Source organism: Pseudophryne corroboree, chromosome 1 (genome assembly GCF_028390025.1).
Source record: "Pseudophryne corroboree isolate aPseCor3 chromosome 1, aPseCor3.hap2, whole genome shotgun sequence".
NCBI classification, from domain to species: Eukaryota; Metazoa; Chordata; class Amphibia; order Anura; family Myobatrachidae; genus Pseudophryne; species Pseudophryne corroboree.
The window spans coordinates 887,502,426-887,528,867 of record NC_086444.1 but is presented as its reverse complement, the minus strand read 5'-3'; the positions used below and the strand labels follow the sequence as shown (position 1 = coordinate 887,528,867).

At 46.0% G+C, this 26,442-nt stretch overlaps 1 protein-coding gene across 10 annotated transcripts in view; it reads right to left on the bottom strand.

The window, feature by feature from the left end:
• ALPK1 (alpha kinase 1) overlaps positions 1-26,442 on the bottom strand; it is a 375,069-nt gene that overhangs the window by 117,620 nt on the left and 231,007 nt on the right. For all 10 annotated transcript variants that reach the window (XM_063920137.1, XM_063920136.1, XM_063920129.1 and 7 more), the window contains one exon: positions 11,674-11,828. In XM_063920137.1, coding sequence (XP_063776207.1) covers positions 11,674-11,828 — 155 coding nt within the window. The remainder of the gene's footprint in view (positions 1-11,673; positions 11,829-26,442) is intronic.

Genomic DNA, 26,442 nt, shown 5'->3' with positions numbered 1-26,442 from the left:
GCCAGGTATATGCCCCCGGTGCCAGGTATATGCCCCCCCAGTGCCTGCTTCCCCTCCCCCTCCTTTGTGTTGGAGGGACATGGAGCGCATAGCGCGCCTCTCCAATGTCCCTCCTGGCTCTCCCCCGGCCGGTCTAATAAAGGAAGTGCCGGTTCGTGAGCCAATCAGAGCTCACGAACGGCACTTCTTTTATTAGACCGGCCGGGGGAGAGCCAGGAGGGACACAGGAGAGGCGCGCGATGTGCGCTCCGTGTCCCTCCGTACACAGTAGGCAGCAGCGGAGGGAAGGAGGGAGAGGAGACCGCAGATTGACATGCGGACGCTCGTCCGCATGTCAATCTGTTCTGTCAGTGGCGCCCCCGCAGCCCCTTGCCCCCAAGCCACCGCGAGGGCTGCGGGGGCAGTAGTTACGCCACTGCCTGCCTTGTATACAATGACAAACCTGCAACTCATATTTAAACTGTATTAGAGCTACGGACAGTAAAATATGTACTGACGGAAATAATTCAATATATCTCCTATATGGAAAATGGGCACGGAGTGTCAAAGTTTCATAATTTCTCTGACATAATTCATATGGCCAGTAGGTGAAGTTGTTATTAATTTTTAGGCTAGTCTTGCTTTAATAACTGTGAACTATAAATTTCTTCGAAAGATGAACTGATACTTCAAAGTAGAGAGAAGGAGAAGACAGCTCCTTGTTGATAAAGTATGAAACATTTACACTTCCCAGGGTCCTGGGACCAAGGGGGAAGGGTGCAGAACACAGGGAGAGAGCTAGTGAATAGTCCCTAGCTAGCATGAGGCAAGGATTTTAGGTCCTTATAGTCTCTGACCCTGTGATGTGCTTTGTTTAACAGGGGCAGCTGCAGTTATCAACAGATGTTTCGGCAATAAATAATTGGTATCATCTCAGAACAGGCCCGTCTACCTGTGGAGAGGGCATAATGCGTAAAACACTGCTTTGCTATTCTAGCCACATTAATCTCTCATCTATCCAGGTTTCTTGGGACATTTCCTGCAGGTGCTCATTCTGGAAGAATCAGGACTGTACCCTTTTAAGTTAAGAAGCTTTGCAGGGGTCACAGAAAAGGTCAAAATACGCCATAAATTTCTGTCTGAGGTCACAAAAAAAGGCGAAATAAAATGACAATACAGAATTAGTCTAATGTTGCAACATAATCAGCCAAATGTAAGGGGCCGGCTTCCTTCTAAAGGCATGCCGTGCACACACACAAAAGATTAAAGTGCTCATGTTGAGCTCGGCTAGCCATTACTTAAAAATATATAACTAGAAGGAAATCTTCTGTAAAACAAATATATATATTTTTTTTTTACAATTTAGTGCTTGTTTTTATTAAGATTTAAGCTCTTGTGATCAAGGACATCCACCCTTTGTATTCCATATGTAATTATGTAATCTGAGCACTGTAATTATATATATTTGCAGTTATGTACTTATTTGCATTAATCTGTACCCATGCAAACCACTGTATGTTTAGCCCCCTGTACAATTGTGGCACCATATTAACACAATATGATGATGATGATGATGATGATGATGATGATAATAATAATAAGCAACATACCTAACTTTATTCTCAATATTACACTCTAAAATAAGGACCATTCACAAATGGTGGAATAACAGAAGGGGTTGGGGCTGGGTTACCAGCGGTCGGGATCCAGGAGGTCAGCATACCAACCCCGGCAGCAGAATGACGCCGGGGGAAGGGGTAATTGTTCGAGCGCAATGAAGCCCCCTTGCGGGTACGGTGGCTTGTGACAGGTTCTACTCCCGCTCTATGGGTGTTGTGGACACCCACGAGTGGGAATAGAGCCTGTGGGTCGGCATTCCGGCTGCCGGCATTCTAAACGCTTGGGATTCCGGCATCTGCTTGGTAACCGCCGGCATCCTGAGCGGTGGACACATGACCGCATCCTAACAGAAGTTCCATTATGATACCATAGGTGTTTGCAGGCTGAAAATGCTACATTAATGGTACGGCGTCTAAATGTGCATAGCAAAAATAGGATTTTAATTACCTGCCGGTAAATCCTTTTCTTGTAGTCCGTAGAGGATACTGGGGTCCATTTAGAACCATGGGGCATAGACGGATCCACTAAGAGCCATGGGCACTTTAAGAATTATTATATAGTATGGGCTGGCTCCTCCCTCTACGCCCCTCCTACCAGACTCAGTCTAGGAAACTGTGCCCGAGGAGACGGACATACTTTGAGAGAAGGATAGATAAGGATAGTGGTGAGAATCCGAACCAGCACACACAACAAGAGGAAAGCCAAGCTAACCAAACTTGAAATAGTAACAGCATTGGCTGAACCAACATTACTTAACCAAGTAACAGTGCAGGAAGAACGAAGCACTGGGCGGGCGCCCAGTATCCTCTACAGACTACAAGAAAAGGATTTACCGGTAGGTAGTTAAAATACTATTTTCTCTTACGTCCTAGAGGATACTGGGGTCCATTTAGTACCAATGGGATGTACCAAAGCTCCCAAACCTGGTGGGAGAGTGCTGAGGTTCCTGCAGAACAGATTGACCAAACTTTAAGTCTTCAGAGGCCAAAGTATCGAACTTGTAGAACTTAGCAAACGTGTTTGAACCTGACCAAGTAGCTGCTCAGCAGAGCTGTAAAGCCAAGACACCCTGGGCAGCCGCACAGGAAGAACCCACCGACCTAGTAGAGTGGGCCTGTACAGATTTTGGACATGGCAAATCTGCAGTGGAATAAGCATGCTGGATAGTAAGTCTGATCCAGCGTGCAATTGTCTGCTTTGAAGCAGGACACCCAATCTTACTGGGATCATAAAGAACAAACAGCGAGTCCGTTTTTCTGTGACGAGCTGTTCTTTTCACATACACCTTCAAAGCCCTCACAACATCCAAAGACTTTGAAGTAGCAGAGGTGTCGGTGACAACCGGAACCACAATAGGTTGGTTGATATGAAATGCGGACACCACTTTAGGAAGAAATTGCTGACGAGTTCTGAGTTCAGCTCTGCCCTCATGGAAAATTAAATAGGGACTTTTGTGAGACAAAACCCCGAGCTCCGACACACGTTTTTCTGAAGCCAAGGCCAACAGTGTGACGGTCTTCCACGTAAGATATTTTACGTCCACCTCCTGTAATGATTGGAGGAACTGCAGCACCACATTGAGATCCCAAGGTGCGGTGGGAGGCACAAAGGGAGGTTGGATGTGCAGAACACCTTTCAAGAACGTCTGGACCTCAGGGAGAGAAACCAATTGTTTCTGAAAGAAAATGGACAAGGCCGAAATCTGGACTTTTATGGAGCCCAGACACAGGCCCACATCCATGACTGTCTGCAGAAAAAGCAGGAAACAGCCCAGATGAAATTCCACCGCAGAATCATTTCTGCTCTCACACCAATAGACATATTTCTTCCAAATACGATGGTAATGCTTAGACGTTACCCACTTCCTGGCTTGGATCATAGTCGGGATAACCTTTTTTGGGATCCCACTCCTGGCTAGAATCAGCCTTACAACTTCCATGCCGTCAAACGTAGCCGCGGTAAGTCCTGATAGACAAATGGGCCCTGTTGCAGAAGATCCTCGCGAAGAGGTAGAGGCCACGGATCTTCTAGGAGCATCTCCAGAAGATCTGCATACCAGGCCCTTCTTGGCCAGTCCGGAGCAATTAGAATTGCTTGAACCTTTTCCCTTTTTATTCGCTTTAGAATTCTTGGGATCAGAGGAAGTGGAGGAAACACGTACACCATCTGATAGACCCATGGAGTTGTCAAGGCGTCTACCGCCACCGCCTGTGGGTCTCTCGACCTGGAACAATACCGCCTGAGCTTCTTGTTGAGACAAGAGGCCATCATGTCGATCTGTGGATATCCCCATCGACTTGTCAAGCACCTGAACACTTCGGTGTGAAGGCCCCACTCCCCCGGGTGCAGGTCGTGTCCGCTGAGGAAGTCTGCTTCCCAGTTGTCTACTCCTGGAATGAAGACCGCTGACAAAAAAAATGGGCAGACTAGATGGGCCAAGTGGTTCTTATCTGCCGTCAAATTCTATGTTTCTATGTTTCTATGTGACGCCACAGCGTTTCTTTCTGCCCAGAGGAGAATTCGTGACACCTCTGATATTGCTGCTCTGCTTTTCGTTCTGCCCTGTTGTTTTATGTACGTTGCTGCCGTCACATTGTCCGACTGGACCTGAATTGCCTGATCTTGAAGATGTGAGGCCTGCAGAAGGGCTTTGTATATGGCCCAGAGTTCCAGAATGTTGATTGGAAGGATGACTTCCTGACTTGACCATCTTCCCTGAAAATGCACCCCCTGAGTGACTGCTCCCCAACCTCTGAGGCTTGCGTCTGTGGTTAACAGAATCCAGTTCTGAATTCCAAATTTCTGTCCTGCAACGAGGTGAGAAGACTGTAGCCACCACAGAAGGGAGATCCTGGCCTTTGGCGACAGATGGATCCTGTCGCATGTGAAGATGCGATCCGGACCATTTGTCCAACAGATCGAGCTGAAAGGGTCTGGCGAGAAACCTTCCGTATTGAAGTGCATGTTAAGAGGTTACCATTTTCCTCAGAAGGCGAATGCACAGATGCACCAACACCCGAGTTGGCTTCAGGACATCCCGATCCATCGACTGGATTACCAATACCTTTTCCCACGGTAGGAACATCTTTTGTGACTCCGAGGCCCTCATTCCGAGTTGTTCGCTCGCTAGCAGATTTTAGCAGCATTGCACATGCTAGGCCGCCGCCCTCTGGGTGTGTATGTTAGCTTTGCAGAATTGCGAATGAAAGATTAGCAGAATTGCGAATAGAAAATTCTTAGCAGTTTCTGAGTAGCTCGAGACTTACTCCTACACTGCGATCAGCTCAGCCCGTTTCGTTCCTGGTTTGATGTCACAAACAAGCCCTGCGTTCGGCCAGCCACTCCCCCGTTTCACCAGACACTCCCGCGTTTTATTCTGGCACGCCTGCGTTTTTCCGCACACTCCCAGAAAACAGTCAGTTTCCGCCCAGAAACACCCACTTCCTGTCAATCACACTCCGATCACTTCAACGATGGAAATTCTTCGTTCGGACGTGAGTAAATCTACTAAGTTTTGTGCTAAAATACTTAGCGCATATGCGCTGCGTACCATGCACATGCGCATTTTTGCCTTAATCGCTCCGTTGCGAAAACCGGCAACGAGCGAACAACCCGGAATGACCCCCCGTGTCCAGTATCGCTCCCAGGAATGGGAGCCTCTGTGTTGGCTCTAGTGAGATTTCAGAAGGTTTAGAATCCACCAGTGATCCTGGAGGAGTTTGGTTGAGAGACCAATGCTGTCCAGCAACATCTCCCTGGATGGCGCTTTTGTCAGGAGATCGTCCAGAAACGGAATTATGTTCACTCACTGTTTGCAGAGTAGAAACCTCATCTCTGCCATCACCTTGGTGTACACCCTCGGTGCCGTGGAGAGACCAAATGGCAGGGTCTGGAACTGGTAGTGACAGTCCTGCAGTGCAAACCGTAGATAAGCCTGATGAGTTGGCCAGATCGGAAAATGAAGGTATGCATCCTTGATATCCAGAGACACTAGGAATTCCCCCTCCTCCAGACATGAGATCACCGCTCTCAGTGACTCCATCTTGAATTTGAACACTCGTAAGTATGGGTTCAAAGACTTGAGGTTCAGACTCGGTCATACCAAACTGTCCGGCTTCGGTACTACGAACAAGTTGGAATGGTACCCCTTGTTTAGTAGATGAGGTGGAACTGGAACAATTACCTGAGTCTGTACCAGTTTTTGGATGGCATGCTGTAAAGTTATACTTGCCTCTTGTGAAACTGGCAAGCCTGATTTGAAGAATCTGTGAGGTGGGAGCTCTTGGAACTCCAGTCTGTAGCCCTGGGAAATAAGATCTATGACCCAGGGATCCTGGCACAAATCTGACCAGATCTGACTGAAGAATTGTAGTCGGACTCCCACCTGACAGCCTTCCAAGGCATTGCGGTCCTGAGCTCTGTTCCTGAGCACCTGCTGTTGCTGGTTTGTGTTGTTTACCTCTTGCACCGCTAGAGAACATAGAAGTGTAGACTTATCCGCAGTAGCTGTGGAGATCCATTTGTCTAGTTCATCTCCAAACAAGGCCTCACCTGTGAAAGGCATACATTCCACGCCTTTCCTGGAGTCCACATCAGCAGTCCACTGGCGTAGCCACAAGCCCCTGCGTTCCGACACTGCCATAGCGGTGGTGCGTGCGTTAAGCACGCCTATTTCCTTTATGGCTTCCACCATAAAGTTTGCAGAGTCCTATATATGCTGCAGGAGTAACCATTTTACAACGGCTTTAGTCATCCACGCACATGCAATAGTGGGTCTTTGGGCCACCCCACCAGCTGTGTACAATGATTTGAGTGTAGTCTCAATTTTACAATCAGCCGTTTCTTTTAGGGTGGCTGCACCAGGAACAGGCAATACAATTTTACGTGACAGCCTAGAGACTGATGCGTCCACTATCGGTGGATTTTCCCATTTTTTCCTATCCTCCAGAGGAAAAAGAAAAGATGAGAGCAACCTTTTAGGGCACTGAAACTTCTTATCAGGATTAACCCATGGTTCGTCAAACATGGTATTCAATTCCTTTGATACATGAAAAGAGGAAAAGTAACTGAGGACTTTCCTCTTTACATTAAAATAAGATTCTTCACTCTCCTCTGACACCTTATCAGGAATATGCAGAACATCTCTGATAGAGGCTCTTATAGAGGCTATTCCCTGCGACAGAGCCACATCCCCTCCCCTCCAAGTCTACCTCACCCTCCTCCAAGTCTGACCCATCAGCGTCAGAGTCAGATTGCATGATATGGGCCAGAGATCGCTTTTGCGGATAAATGGGAGGGGATGGAGATGCTTTTTTGGGGACTGAGTCTCTGTTACAGAAACATGTCTAGGTTTGCTGTACAGCCTTTCTTAACGGCAGGACAGATGTTCAAAATGAACAGCGATCTAGCCGGCCAAGCACTTTCACCACAGATGACAATTTATGCCACATTGAAGGTCTGATTAAGGAGGACAGTCACATTTTTGTTAGTGATATTGCTAATGTACTGAACATCTCTGTTAGTGCTGTGCACAACAATGTTCATGAGCAACTGGGGTACATGAAAAAGTGTTCACGCTGGATACCAAAGTAATTCACAGAAGTTCACAAAACCAAGAGGATGGCATTGTTCCCGAATTGGTAATCTTGATTCCAATAGTAGTCAAAATATAAATATCAATTAGGCAATACAAATAGATAGCCAAAGTACTATCAGCTGGATGGGTCACAATGAGCCAATCACAAGTGGTTGTAGTGTGAGTAGTTTAACCAGTCCTTCAATATCTGTAAAGGAGACTCTTTCTAAAAGAATGCATCCATGTATAATTGTATTAGAATTACATGTAGACACCCCTTTACTATGCTTAAACTATATTGCCTGCTAGTGACTGCCCCTTTACACAATTTCCTTGCACACACAGAAAAGTATACATACAGTAGATGTACTGTATGCAGCCAGAAGTGTTCACGCTGGATACCAAAGTAATTCACAGAAGTTCACAAAACCAAGAGGATGGCATTGTCTCTCGTGCACTTGACGCGGTACCATGAAGAGGGAGTGCAGTACCTGCAGCGTATTGTTACAGGCGAAACATAGGTGCATCATGTGACACCGGAGATGAAGCAAGCATCCATGACATGGAAACACGCATCGTCCCTACCTTCCGCTCCATCAGCAAAGATGGTCATAGCAACTGTGTTTTAGGACTACAAGGGCATGCTTGTTGATTTCCTCACCAAGGGAGATACTGTGAATGATGACCGCTATTGTGACACATTGAACCGGTTGCAGAGGACAATTTGTTGAAAATGACCTGGGATGTGGCAAACAGGCATCATATTGCTGCACTATAACGCCAGGTCACGCTCAGCCAACTGCAAGCATGAGTTGTTACGGTGGTACCATTGGGAGGTACTGGACCATCCTCCCTACAGCTCTGACCTGGCACCAAGTAATTTTCATCTCTTCGGACCACTGAAGAAGCACATGGATGGAAGAGGATTCGCAACCAACGGTGAAGTTCAGCAAGCAGTCATGTCCTGGCTTCAGGCACTTGACACTGATTTCTTCTATGCCAGGATAGATAATTTGGTGTACTGTTGGAACAAATGCTTAGACAAGTATGGAGACTATGTGGAAAAATAATCTGTACCAATACCATACTATTGCTTATATGTATATGTACAAGTTGAATACATTTATGCAATGAGAGGTCTTGTTACCTTATTTATTGAACCACCCTCGTAACATTGGGGCTAATTCAGACCTGTTCGCTGGCTAGGTTTTTCTTGCAGTCCTGCGTTCGCATAGTCGCCGCCAGTAGGGGAGTGTATTTTCGCTTCGCAAGTGTGAGAACGCATGTGTAGCAGAGCTGTACAAACAGATTTTGTGCAGTCTCTGCGCAGCCCAGGACTTACTCAGCCGCTGCGAACATTTCAGCCTGTCCGGGACCGGAATTGACGTCAGGAACCCTCCCTGCAAACGCATGGACATGCCTGTGTTTTTCTAAACACTCCCAGAAAACGTTTAGTTGCCACCCACAAATGGCTTCTTCCTGTCAATCTTCTTGCGAACGCCCGTGCGAACGGATCCTTTGCACAAACCCATCACTGAGCGGCGATCCGCTTTGTACCAATGCGACATGCCTGCGCATTGTAGTGCATACGCATGCGCAGTTTACACCTGATCACCCGCTGTATGACAACGCAGCCTAACGATCAGGTCTGAATTAGGCCCATTATCCTCTTATGTAAGAAGTAACATTATCCTTTTATGTAAGAATGACTATAGAAGTAATATAACGCTAAACTTATTTTGCTCACATTTCTGCCAAAGCAAGATTTCATTAAAAAGAGCAAGAACTGTATATTGAAATGAGATACAAGGGTCAGTGATTTTAAGGGATGTTGCTTGCTGTGATGAAGGCTCATATTATGCTTTTAATGGCAAGCTTGTGTACGTTCCTTTTGTACTTCACTTACAGCATGAATTTCTAGATGCTGAATGTAAAAAAAAAAAAAAAAAAGAAGAGACTACTCAGAATATATGCATTCCATATGTAATTTATTTATTATTTATTACCAGTTATTTATATAGCGCACACTTATTCCGCAGCGCTTTACAGAGAATATTTGGCCATTCACATCAGTCCCTGCCCCAGTGGAGCTTACAATCTATGTTCCCTATCACACACACAGACACATTCACGATAGGGTTAATTTTTGTTGAGAGCCAATTAACCTACCAGTATATTTTTGGGATATGTAATAAAGACAAGCAGGGGAATCCAATAAGCCACAGGGTTTTCCGCCTAAACTCTGCAGCTACTGTAATTGGATTCCCTCCTTGATGTCACTCAGATTTATTTAAGGCAAATTTTTACCTAAAACTCAATGGTACATTAAAAAAACAGCCAAACAAAAAAACAGAAGACAAATTAATTGAAATGACTATACTGGTAAAGTACTGGGGGTTGACCTTTGAAGAGACATTTAGATATTTTGCGCAGTGCACTCCATCACATTTTTCTACCTCCCACAATAGAAGGAGCACTACACAGAGGAGTTTCCTGAGAGGAGAATAGGCCTACACCTTAAAGTAAATGGATGATACAAAGGGGGCGATGTATTCAGCCTTGGAGAGAGATAAAGTGAAGAAGTTGCCCAAAGTAACCAATCAGCTTCTGTCATTTATCTAGCACAGTTTATGAAATGACAGAAGCCAACTAGGTATTTTGGTCAACCTCTCCACTTTATCTCTCTGGTACATCTCCCAGTGTTTTTCATTTACTAGGCTGAATAGAGGTGAAGTTTACAATGTACATAGGGAAAAGAGACCCATAGGAACAAAAAAATTGATTCCGTTAATATACTAAGTAAGAAGCACCTCAAGCTCAAAAAGAGTAGGATTTGTACAGGGAATATGTCAGGTGCAACAATGGTGTATATGTACAACTAGTGATGTAGTGAATACCTTGACATAGTGCAGAGATGCAGCTTGACAGGGTTACTAGTAAATTCTAAAGCTGTATTACAATATTTGTACACAATATAACAGAAGTGTCATATACACAAGAGAGAATATTAATTATTAAGAGTTATTAATGAATGTGAAAATTGTATGTTCCATAATAAATGTGGTTACATGCAAACAAAAATACAAATTAAATGTAATTAAAAAAATGGTTTTGCCATGGTTTTTTTTTTTGTTGTTCCCTAATTGAGAATCTTGATTCCAATAGTAGTCAAAATATAAATATCAATTAGGCAATACAAATAGATAGCCAAAGTACTATCAGCTGGATGGGTCACAATGAGCCAATCACAAGTGGTTGTAGTGTGAGTAGTTTAACCAGTCCTTCAATATCTGTAAAGGAGACTCTTTCTAAAAGAATGCATCCATGTATAATTGTATTAGAATTACATGTAGACACCCCTTTACTATGCTTAAACTATATTGCCCTATTAGTGACTGCCCCTTTACACAATTTCCTTGCACACACAGAAAAGTATACATACAGTAGATGTACTGTATGCAGCCAGAAGCTCTGATATATATGCAGATATATCGGGCATCAACTGTACTGCAGGGTTGACGTGATATGTCTGTGAATGATGGCGTTCACAGCAGTGACGTGCGGTGGGGTGAGGCAGAGCCTTTCCTGTCATACTAACGTATACACCAAGTTTTGACTATATAAAGTAAATGAAAAATGCATAGAATATGTTAGAAATATCTTCTTTATATTATTCTTAGCATTTTTTCTAGTCAAAACTCTGGAGTAAAAAGTCTATGGCAGGTGAGGCGGTGCCTCATCTGTCCATCTTTTCCACCCATCTCTACACTGCTGCACCTGTGTATAATGCCCACATAAACCCTTTGGTTCATATATTGTGTGTAAATCTGGCTCTGGTACTAGCCAATGCCTCCTGAGCCATTTACCTCACTGCACGACCCTTGTTCACAGACATATCGGCAATACACAACCGCCGACCCACTAATGATATATCGTTTGTTTGATCGCCCAGTGTGTACCCAGAAAAGGATTCATTAATGATATGTCATATGTGCTGAGAAATTAAAATGTTACCAAAACCAATGTGATTTAGATACAGAGCAGAATACATTCGCTGAGGAACTACAGATTAAGGGCTCTATTTACTAAGCCTTGGATGGAGATAAAGTCACTGGAGATAAAGTACCAGCAAATCGGCTCCTAACTGCCATGCCACAGTCTGTGTTTGAAAAATGACAGGAGCCGATTGGCTGATACTTTATCTCCAGCGACTTTATCTCAATCCAAGGGTTAGTAAATAAACCCCTTAGTCTGCCTTTTTGTGCATGTTTGGTTATTAATTTGTTACTTTTTTTGAGTAAATCCCTATCACATCTGCTGGAAGATTATTCCATGATTTTAGCACCTTACAGCTCCCTTCATTTACATATGGTATCATAATGTTTTGCCTTGTTATAAGTGTTTCCTGATGTTTTCTACTTGTTATAACATTTAGTGTATGTTTTTCTTTTTGTAAATACAAATATAAATCTGATATATAATAAGAACACAGTTCATACCAGTAAGTCATGCAGCCTTGGATTGATCATATCCTGTAGGTTTGTTTTGTCTTCTGGGCCTACAGCCTGTTTGTATTGCCACCTCTCTGGCACAAAGGGCCACTTCATTTCCTTTGCCTCCTGAATCAGGGTCCTCAGATCGTCTGGGAGAGAAGCTGAAAAAGGTCAAAGTGCATGTTAGGGTATCTCCGGTACATTAAGACACGATTCATCTGCCAGTGTTGTACTGTGCACGCCATATATAAGCACCTTTCTTTCTTACACACCTTTGTGCACTTGCTACACATTGCTGCCTTTTACCAAAACACTAATAATCAGAGAATGTCTGTCAGCTGAAGACCTATACAGTTCTGCCCCCAAGCTAAACTAGAGCAATCGAGCAGTAAATAGGTTTTTAGTGGGAAGAAAAACATTGAGATAACTGTCCTCTTATCAGGAAGTAAACCCATCAACTCTGTAAACAATAGGAGAAGGAAAATCTATTTTCACCTGCTAACAAGATTTCTTTTCGGTGTGTAGCACTTAACAATATAGCTTGAGACACGATATATGTTCATGTGCCAGCATCTATGGTCATTTCCAAGTCTACAGCAAATCACCTGTCAGCTCATAAGCTCTGACTGCTGCATTTATTATTGATGCTGTGTGGTGAAAAAATTAATTTCATGCATTAGACCAGTTCTTCTCAAATCCAGTGCCCGTGACATACTAGCAGTGCACGTGTTTTATATCTCCTTGCTGGACCACAGGTGTTTCATTACTGAATGAAACATAATTTATTAAAACATCAATGTGGTACTGTTTCACTTTTTATTATTTGCAGAGACATGGAAAATATGCACTATAACACCCCTTTCACACCGCAAAAATAACCCGGTATTGACCAGGTATATTGCCGGGTCGACACGGGTCGCTGTGCGGTGTAAAAGGGGCCATAGACAAATTCTCGGGTCGCCTGACCCGGTAATTTAACCCTGGAATAAAGCAGTGTTATTCCCGGATTGAATACCGGGTCAGTGGCAGCGTGAATGGGTTCCCGGGTCGATGCGACCCTGGACCTGTTCACTGCATAGGGAGAGACGGAGCGGAGATGATCTCATCTCCCAGCGCCACCTCCGCCTGTGATAGCAACCCGACACGGCATATTGCCAGGTCGAGGTGACAGTGTGTAAGGTTCCAATGCCGGGTCCCACCGGGGAAGGACTTGTCTCCGATTCCCGGGTGGGACCCGGCATTGCGATGTGAAAGGGGTATTAGTGTGTCCTGGGACTGGATTTTAGATGCACCGCATGAAGAGTATAGGTTCAAATTTAATAATAAATAAGATACCTCTAAATCAGACATAAGCAGTATCCAAGTATAGAAAACATTCTTCATTAGCAAAGAGGTCCTAAATCACATTAGCTTATAAAGAGGATCTGCAGATACTTTTGGAGTTGTAGTTTAAAAAATAAAAAATAAATTTTTCAAAAACCTTACATCAGTGGTTCTCAAGCTCAACCGCCAAGTTTTCCCAACAGGAGGATTTCTGCCTGTGTAGCTGGTGGGATAATTATTGACCCATCAACATAGATTACCTGAAGTGTGCATGATTAAAAGCATCCACAAAACATGACCTGTTGGTGGTATGTTAGGACTAGAGTTGAGAACCCCTGCCTTACATCATAGATGTCAATGTTACATAGTTGTTGAGGTTGAAAAAAAGATAAATGTCCGTCGAGTTCAACCTATTTTACATTTATTTATTTTTTAATAAAAAAAGTCTCATTACAAGTATGGGTTAAGATCTGAACACAACAAGCTCTGAGCTGGTGCAGAAGTGAAATCCTTTAGCAGAATGGAATTGGCCATGCACCACCCCGTACAGCAAGGGATGCCAATAAAAGTCACCGACCCTGGGAATGTTGTGGGATTCCCTTCTGGGAGATTCAGGAGAGGGGGGCCTAGGGTAAACTACTGGGGTGTGGTGCTGAAATTTGTATCATCATAGTTCCCTCCCAAATCACAGCCCCGCCAACTTCACTGCAGATGATGAAAGGTTGCAGGAGAGTTCAGGAGTCTCCCGGACATTCCAAGAGTGTAGACAAGTTCATGATTATAGTAGACTTGGATGCTCAGTGCATATTTTCCTTCTAAAGTCACATATGCAATGATCTTAGCACCAAAATCAACAAACTGAACTAATATCAGTGTGTGTTGATATACATATACCTGTATGTAATAATTGATTGTTCAATTTCTAGGCATGTTAAAAGAAAAAATCCAGTTTCAACAAATTGGTGACACTGAGAGAGTGGTAATTAGCAGACACCCCCTCACATAGGCTGCAAAGAAGCATTATAAACTAGCCCGGGTCATTACTCATGTTAATTGGAAATTATTAAGTATTGCTGTGTACAATAAATGATGAATTTCTTTAGTTAGTTTTTCGAGAAATTATGAAATGTGAAAAAATAGATTTAGAAAAGCCAAAAACATAGGTATGAGTAAACCTAAGAATTATATGAAGGAAAAAAAAGTCTAAGAGAATACCACCAAAATAGGGATTAAAAGAAATCACAGAAAATATGGAGTTCACTAAGAGTCGCCGCTTACAAACTCTTAGCCCTAGCAATACACTTATGGTGATTGTACACTCCTGTGCGATCATCCTCTCATTAAATCACACTGGGAATAACAGGCAGTGAGGACTGATGGCAGGTTGTATGTCAAATCCAGTGTTTTTGCTAAAAGTAATTTTGATCTAATAAACAGACCCTGCCGTTAATTCTCATCAGTTTCTAAGCCCCGAGCCTACTGCAGTTTTAGAAACTCTGCATGGATCTTTAGGATCTGTGTAGGTTTCTATATATTAATATGGTTAAAACATTTTTTTACTAGCCCTAGGCATTTAAGCCAGACAGGTAGACCCCATGTTCTTTTTCCCCAAAGTGTTTCCACTACTAGACTATCAGCCTCAGGCCAGTCATCACGCTGGCATCTCTAGGGAAGCGTCCCGTAAATAAAAAGCAACCCACAGAAAACAACCAGCCCTGTGCTGATAGCACTAAGATTTCCCATACCCCTTGGTTAGTGTGTCTAGGCTTAATGTATTGTAAAAAAAAAAAAAACTTCATAGTGTCATTTACTGGAGGACTACTCCAGGTTCCAGCTAGCCCTGTCGTGTGAAAAAATTTAAATGACAGCCTTTAATAGAATTGCAGCTGATACTGGGTGGAATGACTCAAAAGTCAGTTTAGAAATGTATTCTCAGAACAGATCAAATATACTCTCATTTATTATCCTCCTCCTGGTACATTAGGAAGTCTCATGCAACTGTCTCTTAGGACAGACAGAATTTGAGAATGGCGGTAAGAGAAAAGGAACAGCAGTGACCTTAATGACAACTAAAGGGATGGGTCAACGTATGGATAGTGTGGCTGGGTATGAAATGCTGATGGTTAGGATACCGACATCGGCATCCCATCACTCAAAATCCTGACAAGGGGCGGTAAGTGGTCTACCCCTCCCTTTTAGGTGCCCAACCTTAAAACCCCACCCCACAGCCTAAGCCAAACCCCCCCTCCCCGCCCGCTACGTAGACCATAGGGATCCCAATGGTTAGGATTCCGGTGTCAGAGTCCTGGCCCTTTCGGGATTCCGGCATCCGCATTCCGGCGCCGGTATCCCAACCATCTGGATTGTAACCGTATCCCGTATAGTGAACCCATGCAGTTTTCTAAATTATCCAGAGCTAATAAGCGAAGAAGATTAGTATTTCAGGTTTGTATTCTGGTATATACAGTACAGTGGCAAGAAAAAGTATATAAACCCTCTCAAATTACCTTGATTTCTGCATAAATTGGTCATAAAAAGTAATTTAAATCACAAGAACAGACAAACACTGTCTGCTTAAACCAATAACATGCAATTATATGATTTAAGAAAACACAGTACAGGGTGGATAAAGTAGATGAACCTTAAGATTTAATAACCGGTTGCTCTTCCTTTGATAGCAATAACTTGAACCAAATGTGGCTCAAACCTGTACAATGGGTCAGGAAGAATTTTGGGACATTCCGCCTTACAAAATGGTTTCAATTCAGCAACATTCTTGGGTGTGCTGTACCTTTTTTTCCTCCTCCACACATAAGGGGTCATTCCGAGTTGTTCGCTCGCAAGCTGCTTTTAGCACATTTACTCACGCTAAGCCGCCGCCTACTGGGAGTGAATCTTAGCATCTTAAAATTGCGAACGACGTATTCGCAATATTGCGATTACACCTCTCTTAGCAGTTTTTGAGTAGCTCCAGACTTACTCGGCATCTGCGATCAGTTCAGTGCTTGTCGTTCCTGGTTTGACGTCACAAACACACCCATCGTTCGCCCAGACACTCCTCCGTTTCTCCAGCCACTCCCGCGTTTTTCCCAGAAACGGTAGCGTTTTTTTCACACACACCCATAAAACGGCCAGTTTCCGCCCAGAAACACCCACTTCCTGTCAATCACATTACGATCGCCTGAACGATGAAAAAGCCGTGAGTAAAATTCCTAACTTCATAGCAAATTTACTTGGCGCAGTCGCAGTGCGAACATTGCGCATGCGCACTAAGCGGAAAATCGCTGCGATGCGAAGAAATTTACCGAGCGAACAACTCGGAATGACCCCCATAGTGTTGTGTTCCTGCCAAACAACTCAACTTTCATTTCAACTGTCCACAGAACATGCTTCCTGTGATTAGCAAATTCAACATTTTTCAGTGTTTTTTTATAGGACAGGGCAACTCAAATCAACACCTCCAATCTTATCTCATTGATTTGTCTCCATGTAAGATAACTCCCGACACAAATTAGCTTTTTTAGAAGTCCTTAGCTTATGTTTCATTCCTTCAGGGAGAGATAAGTACAGTAATGCCCGCTCGAGGATCGGAAGGATTTACCTACAACAACGGCATCCCGATCGTCAGTATGCCGGCAGCGGGGTGAGCGCAGAGAGTCCCCTTGCGGGCTCGATGGCTCACCACTGGTTCTATTCCCACTCTATGGGTGTCGTGGACAGCCACGACTGGAAATAGCCACTGTTAGCCATTATTCCGCCTATTGGCATTGTCAGCAGTCAGGATTCTGGCTTCGGGATCCTACACACCAGATCCGCAGCTGCAGTGTTGAGCGGACAGCGCTAGATAGCCTCCCCTAGCCCTGCCTCCCTCAGTCCTCCTCTAGTCATAGGCAGCGATGCAGTGATGTTATCGCCATGTGCACTCAAAACAGAGCCTGCTCCTGCTATGCTGCCTGCTTTACTTGGACATCCATGTGGCGCAGACGTTCCAGCACTGTAGCAGAGCCAGGGGACCCTAGGCAAGTCTGTAATTACAGGCTGTCCTGTCCGTGCCTGCAGCCTGCTGTGCAGTGTGAAACTGGGACTACCCCATAGCAGTGAGTCCGCAATCAGTTCCACGCCTCCACAGTCTGCACACTGAATCCGTGAGCAAAGCTGGTCAAGTGGCTCTGGATGGAAGTGACTCAGGACAGAGCAGATCAGGGCAGGCAAATTCAGCTGGTGGGAGGGAGGGAGCGAGGCACCTCCTCTTCCTCGTCCGCTCTTCTCAGTGGCCCTGTGTGGTCTGTCACAACAGCTCTTTCTTCAAATGATAAGTGATGGCCAGGCAGCAGAGTGGGAGATTGCAGCAGCCGCAGTGATCTGACACAGCAGTAGCCTCCGCTGGTAATTCTATGCAGTCATCATAGTCCTAGAGGTCGTAGAGCTCTACATGGACAGGTAAGGAATCATGGTGGTTCTATGGGTAACAACTACTGTCTGTCCAGCTATGATGACACAATAAGTCCCATCACAGCTAGAGAGGCCCGGGCAAGCCAAGTGCAACAACATGTCATGGGTTGCTATGTTCTTCTTTGACACGAGTGTAATTTATATGTGCATATTGGTATTGTTAATCTTATTTGAGGTAGCATGTTGACCTATTTGTCTCTCTACCATACAGTGCATGTGGCATTATGAGGTTTTTTAAAAATTTTATTTGTTTTACATATGTCTAGTTTATATATACTTACTGGTAGTATTTCGGATACTTTGGCCCTCTACCATTTATGTGGTCATATATTTTTCTTTTCATGTTTTATTTTAAGATTTTGTTTGGTTTTTGCATGTGTGTCTAGTTTATATGTACTTACAGGTATTGTCATCATTATTAAACTTCTTTGCACAATTTCTATTGGATCGTTACGATATACCGCCGCCCGGAATGCCAAACGTCAATATCCCGACATCGGCATCCCGAGTGGTAGAATGCCGGCAGGGGTGTAAGCGCATCAAAGCCCCTTGCGGGCTTGCTGTGCAAGCCACGCTGCGGGCTTGGTCGTGAGCTATGGTCGCCACAGGTTCTATTCTCGCGCTATAGGTGTTGTGGAAATCACCTACCTCGCCGCTATACTAGTGGCGGTGTGGTGTCCCTGATGGGATCCCGGCATCAGTATTGTGACAGCTGGAATCCCGATGAGCAGTATGCTGACCGCATACTATTTTTACTAATGGCAATATTACAAAAAGTTCTGGCAGGGGAACTTTCCATGTGTGGACTAAGTGACTGCCTATATTTTTTTGGTTAACTATGTCAACGGGATGTGGTCGGGATCCCTGCGGTCAGCATACTGACGCCAGGATCCCGGCTGCCAAAATGCCGGCAGGGGCCGAGAGCTATTCCCACTCGTGGGTGTCCATGACACCCATAGAGTGGGAATAAAACCTGTGGTAAGCGCAGCGAGCCACTGCGCCCGCAGCATGGCGAGCGCATCAAGCCCGCATGGGGACTCTTTGCGCTTACCCCGCTGCTGGTATTCTGGCACCCGGGATGCCGCTGTCGGTATATTGACAGCCGACATCCTGATCGCCGGGATATCATTACCATCGCATAAGGATATACGGATGTAGCCACACTCATTGTTGCTGTATGCGCTGCACAGTGACTGTGGGGTCTATTTACTAAGCCTTCGATGGAGATAAAGTCAACGGAGATACAGTACCAGCCAATCAGATCCTAACTACCATGCCATAGGCTGGATTTGAAAAATGACAGGAGCTGATTGACTGGTACTTTACCTCCGTCCACTTTATCTCCTTCCAAGGCTTAGTAAATAGACCCCTAAGTGCAGTCGGCTTTCACATTTAGGCCCTCATTCCGAGTTGTTCGCTCGCTAGCTGCTTTTAGCAGCATTGCACATGCTAGGCCGCCGCCCTCTGGGAGTGTTTCTTAGCTTAGCAGAATAGCGAACGAAAGATTTGCATCACTGCTAATAAATAATTCTTTGCAGTTTCTGAGTAGCTCCAGACCTACTCACAGATTGCGATCAGCTCAGTCCGTTTAATTCCTGGTTTGACGTCACAAACACGCCCTGCGTTCGGCCAGCCACTCCCCCGTTTCTCCAAACTCTCCCGCGTTTTCCCTGACATGCCTGCGGTTTTTTGCACACTCCCGGAAAACGCTCAGTTACCACCCAGAAACGCCCCTTTCCTGTCAATCATTCACCGATCAGCAGTGCGACTGAAAAGCGCCGCAGAATCCACAGCAAATCTACTAAGTTTTTAGTTAAATAACTAAGCGCATGCGCCCTGCGTGCCTTGCGCATGCACATTTTGCAACAAATCGCAGCATAGCGAAAATTGGCAACGAGCGAACAACTCGGAATGACCCCCTTAATTAACTATGAAGGGGTGAAATTTAGCGATTCAGCAATTTAGGGGCACCGAAATTAGATTATATCTTGGTCCCCACCCAACCTAAAAACGTTCTGACACCCCATATCATACCCAAACCAATAGTCACACTGAAAGGGTTAATCATTCTATAGTACAATACTTCAGATGTTATAGTTACTTCTCACAAAGCAATTGGATTGAGCCACTTCCATAGGCAGAGTACACTTATAACAATGCACGACACTTTGCAACGGGTATTTCTCTGTTTTTCTGTGCGCTTGTCTCATAAGGAAATGAAACCTTAATTACAGAAAATAGGAGTGTGCTAAGTAGTTTAAAAAACATTCTGTGAGAGTTTAGGATGCTTTCTCTGGGACAGGGTTACAAGCCAACAAATTATTATGTACACTTAAGGTGACAGACTGGCTGTTCACTCACAATATCTGGCTAAAATGGCCATCAGTTAAATTTATTGGGCATTTTAAGATTAACATGAAAGTCAAGGATGTATGTTAACAATTAGACTTTCCCAGGTCATTGAGACTCTCCAAAACTTTTCACTGTTCGATTGCTGAAAACTGCCTCCTTTTCCAGTCAAATTCACTCTCTCATTAATTGGTAAGGATATGGGGGGTCATTCCGAGTTGATCGTAACTGTGCTAAATTTAGCACAGCTACGATCAGGCACTCAGACATGCGGGGGGACGCCCAGCACAGGGCTAGTTCGCCCCGCATGTCAGTGCCGCTTCCCCCCCGCAGAAATGCGAAAGCATCGCACAGCGGTGATGCTTTTGCATCTCAGGAGTTACTCCCGACCAGCGCAGCTCCTGCAGCTGGCCAGGAGAACCTCTTTGCTGCCCCGGGTCGCAGCGGCTGCGTGTGATGTCACACAGCCTCCGCAGCCCCCCCCCCAACGGTCAGGCCACGCCTGCGTTGGCCGGACCGCGCCCCCCTAAACGGCAGATTAACGCCGCCGTCCAGCCCCCTCCCACCCAGCGACCGCCTCTGCCTCAGAGGCGATCGCTAGGCAACGACGGCCTTTGGCCGTATGGCATGCGCTGGCGCACTGTGGCGCCGGCGCATGCGCAGTTCTGACCCGATCGCTGCTCTGCGATAAACTGCAGCAAGCGATCGGGTCGGAATGACCCCCATGGCCCTCACAAAAGCTCCTAGGCTAGTAATGTCCATGTGGTCAAACTGAAGAAAAGGTTCAAAAGCAGGACATTGGGATCTGTCCATCTCTCCTCAAAGCAGTAATAATTTTAGAACGTGGTGTCTCATTTGCAATGAGGGTGCTGCTCAGTAACCGGTATGTTCTGAACTTAGTTGCAGCTGTACGGTCATACTTTCATGCTTATCACAAACTCCAATGTGATCAGCCTCTTATTAGATTACACTAGTACAGGGGTGTCAAACTCAATTTCATCGGGGGCCGCATCAGCAGTTTGGTCCCCATCAAAGGGCCGGTTGTATCTGTAGGTCTATGTGTCCACTCTTTATTATCATAAATTAATGTCACTGCATTCAATTATTACTGTTTTTTGTAATAATGTAAGTAATAACTAGCTCTGAAAGGGGGAGACGCAGAGAGAGAGCGCGAGGGGGGAGACGCAGAGGGGGGAGAGACGGAGAGAGGAGTAGAGAGAGGGGGAGACAGAGAGGGGAAATGGATAGTGAGGAGATAGGGATAGAGAGGGGGGAGAGACGGAGAGAGAAAGGGGGGAGACAGACAGAGAGCGAGAAAGGAGGAGAGACGGAGAGTGGGGGGAGACAGAGAGGAAGGAGATGCATAGAGGGGGATACATGAAGAGAGAGGGGGGGCAGAGGAGCGAGAGAGAGGAGGAGCAGCACTTTCCACTTGTACAACAATAGTATTGCATTTTCCTGCCTGGCATCAGTAGTGCTTACAATCAGGGGCTGTCACTGTGCATGGAGATGGCTGCCAGTGACTCTATGCATCCCTCCCATGAACTTTTGGCGCTGGTGACAATCAGGACCGGGGTGTAACAGCCAGGTGTCCGTGTGAACAGCAATAGAGAGAGGGACTTGGAATAGTTAAACAAGTCGGGCACATGCAGCATTTGAGTCTATGGTGGAGGAGCTGAAAGCAGAGCATCTCCTTCTCCCCCTCCGGCCGGGAGTCGGGACCCGAGTCACTGACTGTGCAGTGACTGTCTTAATGCACAGGGCTCCGGGGCACTGGTGGTGGGCAGACAGGCGCAGCGTTGGTGGCGGCATTAAATGAGTCAGTGAGACTCATTGTAATGCCGGAAGCTCGGGGACCTGAACCAGCCCCCACCGCGGGAACAGTCAGCCCCTCTGTCACCGCTGATTGTAACAGCTCAGAGCTAAAGCAGCATCACCACCCGGAGCTGGCCGCGGGATCACGGAGTACCCAGCCCCGATCCCCGGCTGCGGAACACTGGCAGCTCTCAGACCCCAACACCCTCCTCCAGCCGCAGGTTATCCACTGTCCGAAGCACAACTCACCAAATCGAGGAGAGCTGCGCCATCAAGTCCGCACTGGCAAGGCTCCACCTCCTATTTTTAAAGTTTGCAGCCGGGCCACAGAGCCATCAATCAATCTGGCAGGCTAGGGATTGGCTGCAGCGAAGCGCGTCCCACGGACCCACCCATGTTTGAAATGTGAGTCCGCGGGCCATCAGACGAGGTCTGGCGGGCCGGATTTGGCCCGCGGGCCTTGTGTTTGACACCCCTGCACTAGTATAAGTACAGTATGCAGTGTGGGCTCATTAACTAATACAATTTACTATTGTTACCCACCATTCCAATTGTTACCTCAAGTCATATAGCAGTTATTAGGTAAAGTTTCCACTAGGTGTCCAGTTATACCAATTCAAACGGGTATGGGTCATTAGGTCGACTATACTTAGGTCGACAGTCATTAGATCGACCACTATTGGTCGACATGGTCATTATGTCGACATGGAAAGAGGTCAACATTAATTTTTTTGACTTTGGTGTCGTTTTCTTCATAAAGTGACGGGGAACCCCAATTAGTGCACCGCGTCCCCTCGCATGGCTCGCAATTTATTCCAAATCGTAGTCCACGTGGATCGTAAAGTATGATAAAGTAAAAAAAAAAAATAAGAATTTACTCACCGGTAATTCTATTTCTCGTAGTCCGTAGTGGATGCTGGGAACTCCGTAAGGACCATGGGGAATAGCGGGCTCCGAAGGAGACTGGGCACTCTAAGAAATAATTAGGACTACCTGGTGTGCACTGGCTCCTCCCTCTATGCCCCTCCTCCAGACCTCAGTTAGGGAAACTGTGCCCGGAAGAGCTGACACAATAAGGAAAAGATTTGGAATCCCGGGTAAGACTCATACCAGCCACACCAATCACACCGTACAACTCGTGATACTATACCCAGTTAACAGTATGAACAACAACTGAGCCTCTCGAATAGATGGCTCCAAACAATAACCCTTTAGTTAGGCAATAACTATATACAAGTATTGCAGACAATCCGCACTTGGGATGGGCGCCCAGCATCCACTACGGACTACGAGAAATAGAATTACCGGTGAGTAAATTCTTATTTTCTCTGACGTCCTAGTGGATGCTGGGAACTCCGTAAGGACCATGGGGATTATACCAAAGCTCCCAAACGGGCGGGAGAGTGCGGATGACTCTGCAGCACCGAATGAGCAAACTCAAGGTCCTCCTCAGCCAGGGTATCAAACTTGTAGAATTTTGCAAACGTGTTTGAACCCGACCAAGTAGCAGCTCGGCAAAGTTGTAAAGCCGAGACCCCTCGGGCAGCCGCCCAAGAAGAGCCCACCTTCCTCGTGGAATGGGCTTTTACAGATTTAGGATGCGGCAGTCCAGCCTCGAATGTGCAAGTTGAATCGTGCTACAGATCCAGCGAGCAATAGTCTGCTTTGAAGCAGGAGCACCCAGCTTGTTGGGTGCATACAGGATAAATAGCGAGTCAGTTTTTCTGACTCTAGCCGTCCTGGAAACATATATTTTCAGGGCCCTGACTACGTCCAGCAACTTGGAGTCCTCCAAGTCCCGAGTAGCCGCAGGCACCACAATAGGTTGATTCACATGAAAAGCTGATACCACCTTAGGAAGGAATTGGGAACGAGTCCTCAATTCCGCCCTATCCATATGAAAAATCAGATAAGGTCTTTTACATGACAAAGCCGCCAATTCTGATACACGCCTGGCCGACGCCAAGGCCAACAGCATGACCACCTTCCACGTGAGGTACTTTATCTCCACGGTTTTAAGTGGCTCAAACCAATGCGACTTTAGGAAATCCAACACCACGTTGAGATCCCAAGGTGCCACTGGGGGCACAAAAGGGGGCTGAATATGCAGCACTCCCTTTACAAAAGTCTGAACTTCAGGCAGTGAAGCCAGTTCTTTTTGGAAGAAAATCGACAGAGCCGAAATCTGGACCTTAATGGAACCCAATTTTAGGCCCATAGTCACCCCTGACTGTTGGAAGTGCAGAAATCGACCTAGCTGAAATTCCTCCGTTGGGGCCTTCCTGGCCTCACACCAAGCAACATATTTCCGCCATATGCGGTGATAATGTTTTGCGGTCACATCTTTCCTAGCTTTAATCAGTGTAGGAATGACTTCCTCCGGAATGCCCTTTTCTTTTAGGATCCGGTGTTCAACCGCCATGCCGTCAAACGCAGCCGCGGTAAGTCTTGGAACAGACAGGGCCCCTGCTGCAGCAGGTCCTGTCTGAGCGACAGAGGCCATGGGTCCTCTGATATCAGTTCTTGAAGTTCTGGGTACCAAGCTCTTCTTGGCCAATCCAGAACCACGAGTATAGTTCTTACTCCTCTCCTTCTTATTATTCTCAGTACCTTGGGTATGAGAGGCAGAGGAGGGAACACATAAACCGACTGGTACACCCACGGTGTCACTAGAGCGTCCACAGCTGTCGCCTGAGGGTCCCTTGACCTGGCGCAATATCTTTTTAGTTTTTTGTTGAGGCGGGACGCCATCATGTCCACCTGTGGACTTCCCAACGGTTTACAATCATTTTGAAGACTTCTGGATGAAGTCCCCACTCTCCTGGGTGGAGGTCGTGTCTGCTGAGGAAGTCTGCTTCCCAGTTGTCCACTCCTGGAATGAACACTGCTGACAGTGCTATCACGTGATTTTCCGCCCATCGGAGAATCCTTGTGGCTTCTGCCATCGCCAACCTGCTTCTTGTGCCGCCCTGTCGGTTTACATGGGCTACCGCCGTGATGTTGTCTGACTGGATCAGCACCGGCTGGTGTTGAAGCAGGGGTCTTGCCTGACTTAGGGCATTGTAAATGGCCCTTAGTTCCAGAATATTTATGTGTAGGGAAGTCTCCTGGCTTGACCATAGTCCTTGGAAGTTTCTTCCCTGTGTGACTGCCCCCCAGCCTCGAAGGCTGGCATCCGTGGTCACCAGGACCCAGTCCTGTATGCCAAATCTGCGGCCCTCTAGAAGATGAGCACTCTGCAGCCACCACAGCAGAGACACCCTGGTCCTTGGAGACAGGGTTATCAGCCGATGCATCTGAAGATGCGATCCGGACCACTTGTCCAACAGATCCCACTGAAAGATCCTTGCATGGAACCTGCCAAATGGAATTGCTTCGTAGGAAGCTACCATCTTTCCCAGGACTCGCGTGCAGTGATGCACCGACACCTGTTTTGGTTTCAGGAAGTCTCTGACTAGAGATGACAACTCCTTGGCTTTCTCCTCCGGGAGAAACACTTTTTTCTGGTCTGTGTCCAGAACCATCCCCAGGAACAGTAGACACGTTGTAGGAACCAGCTGCGACTTTGGAATATTCAGAATCCAGCCGTGCTGTTGTAGCACTTCCCGAGATAGTGCTACGCCGACCAACAACTGCTCCCTGGACCTCGCCTTTATAAGGAGATCGTCCAAGTACGGGATAATTAAAACTCCCTTTTTCCGAAGGAGTATCATCATTTCGGCCATTACCTTGGTAAATACCCTCGGTGCCGTGGACCGACCAAACGGCAACGTCTGGAATTGGTAATGACAGTCCTGTACCACAAATCTGAGGTACTCCTGGTGAGGAGGGTAAATGGGGACATGCAGGTAAGCATCCTTGATGTCCAGTGATACCATGTAATCCCCTTCGTCCAGGCTTGCAATAACCGCCCTGCGCTACCTTAATGAAGACCGGAGTCTTCAGCCGCCGATTTCCGTGAAGATCTACATGCTTCTGGCTGTGCAAGGGGGACGGCGGCACGGCTCCGGGACCGGACGACCGAGGCTGGGCCTGTGTTCGATCCCTCTGGAGCTAATGGTGTCCAGTAACCTAGAAGCCCAAGCTAGCTGCAAGCAGGTAGGTTCGCTTCTCTCCCCTAAGTCCCTCGTTGCAGTGAGTCTGTTGCCAGCAGATCTCACTGAAAATAAAAAACCTAATAAATACTTTCTTTACTAGAAGCTCAGGAGAGCCCCTAGTGTGCAACCAGATCGAGCCGGGCACAGATTCTAACTGAGGTCTGGAGGAGGGGCATAGAGGGAGGAGCCAGTGCACACCAGGTAGTCCTAATTCTTTCTTAGAGTGCCCAGTCTCCTTCGGAGCCCGCTATTCCCCATGGTCCTTACGGAGTTCCCAGCATCCACTAGGACGTCAGAGAAATAAAAGTGTGAAAAGCGCATGTCGACCTTTTTCCATGTCGACCTAATGCATGTCGACCAATAGTGGTCGACCTAAGTGTTGTCAATCTAATGACTGTATCCCATTCAAAAATAAATAATCTTGTATAAGTTCATGCTGTCCACTATAAAGTCCTGGAAGCATGTAAGCACTGGTATGTTTATATCGTTTATGCGACAGGTGGCTGTTATAGATGAAGACAAAGGTTCAGACTCCATGAATTTATCAGGCATTATTGTATGAATTATAACACCCCTATCTAATATGAAGTACTATATTGTCAAAATATATTGTAGTTTGAGATCTTACCTGTGAAAAAAAGACTGTTGTTGCACTTAGAAGTACTGATTAAAAACATGCAAGAAAATTGTGTTGCACATTATTATTGAATACCTCTCAACTGTCCCAATTTTTACAGGG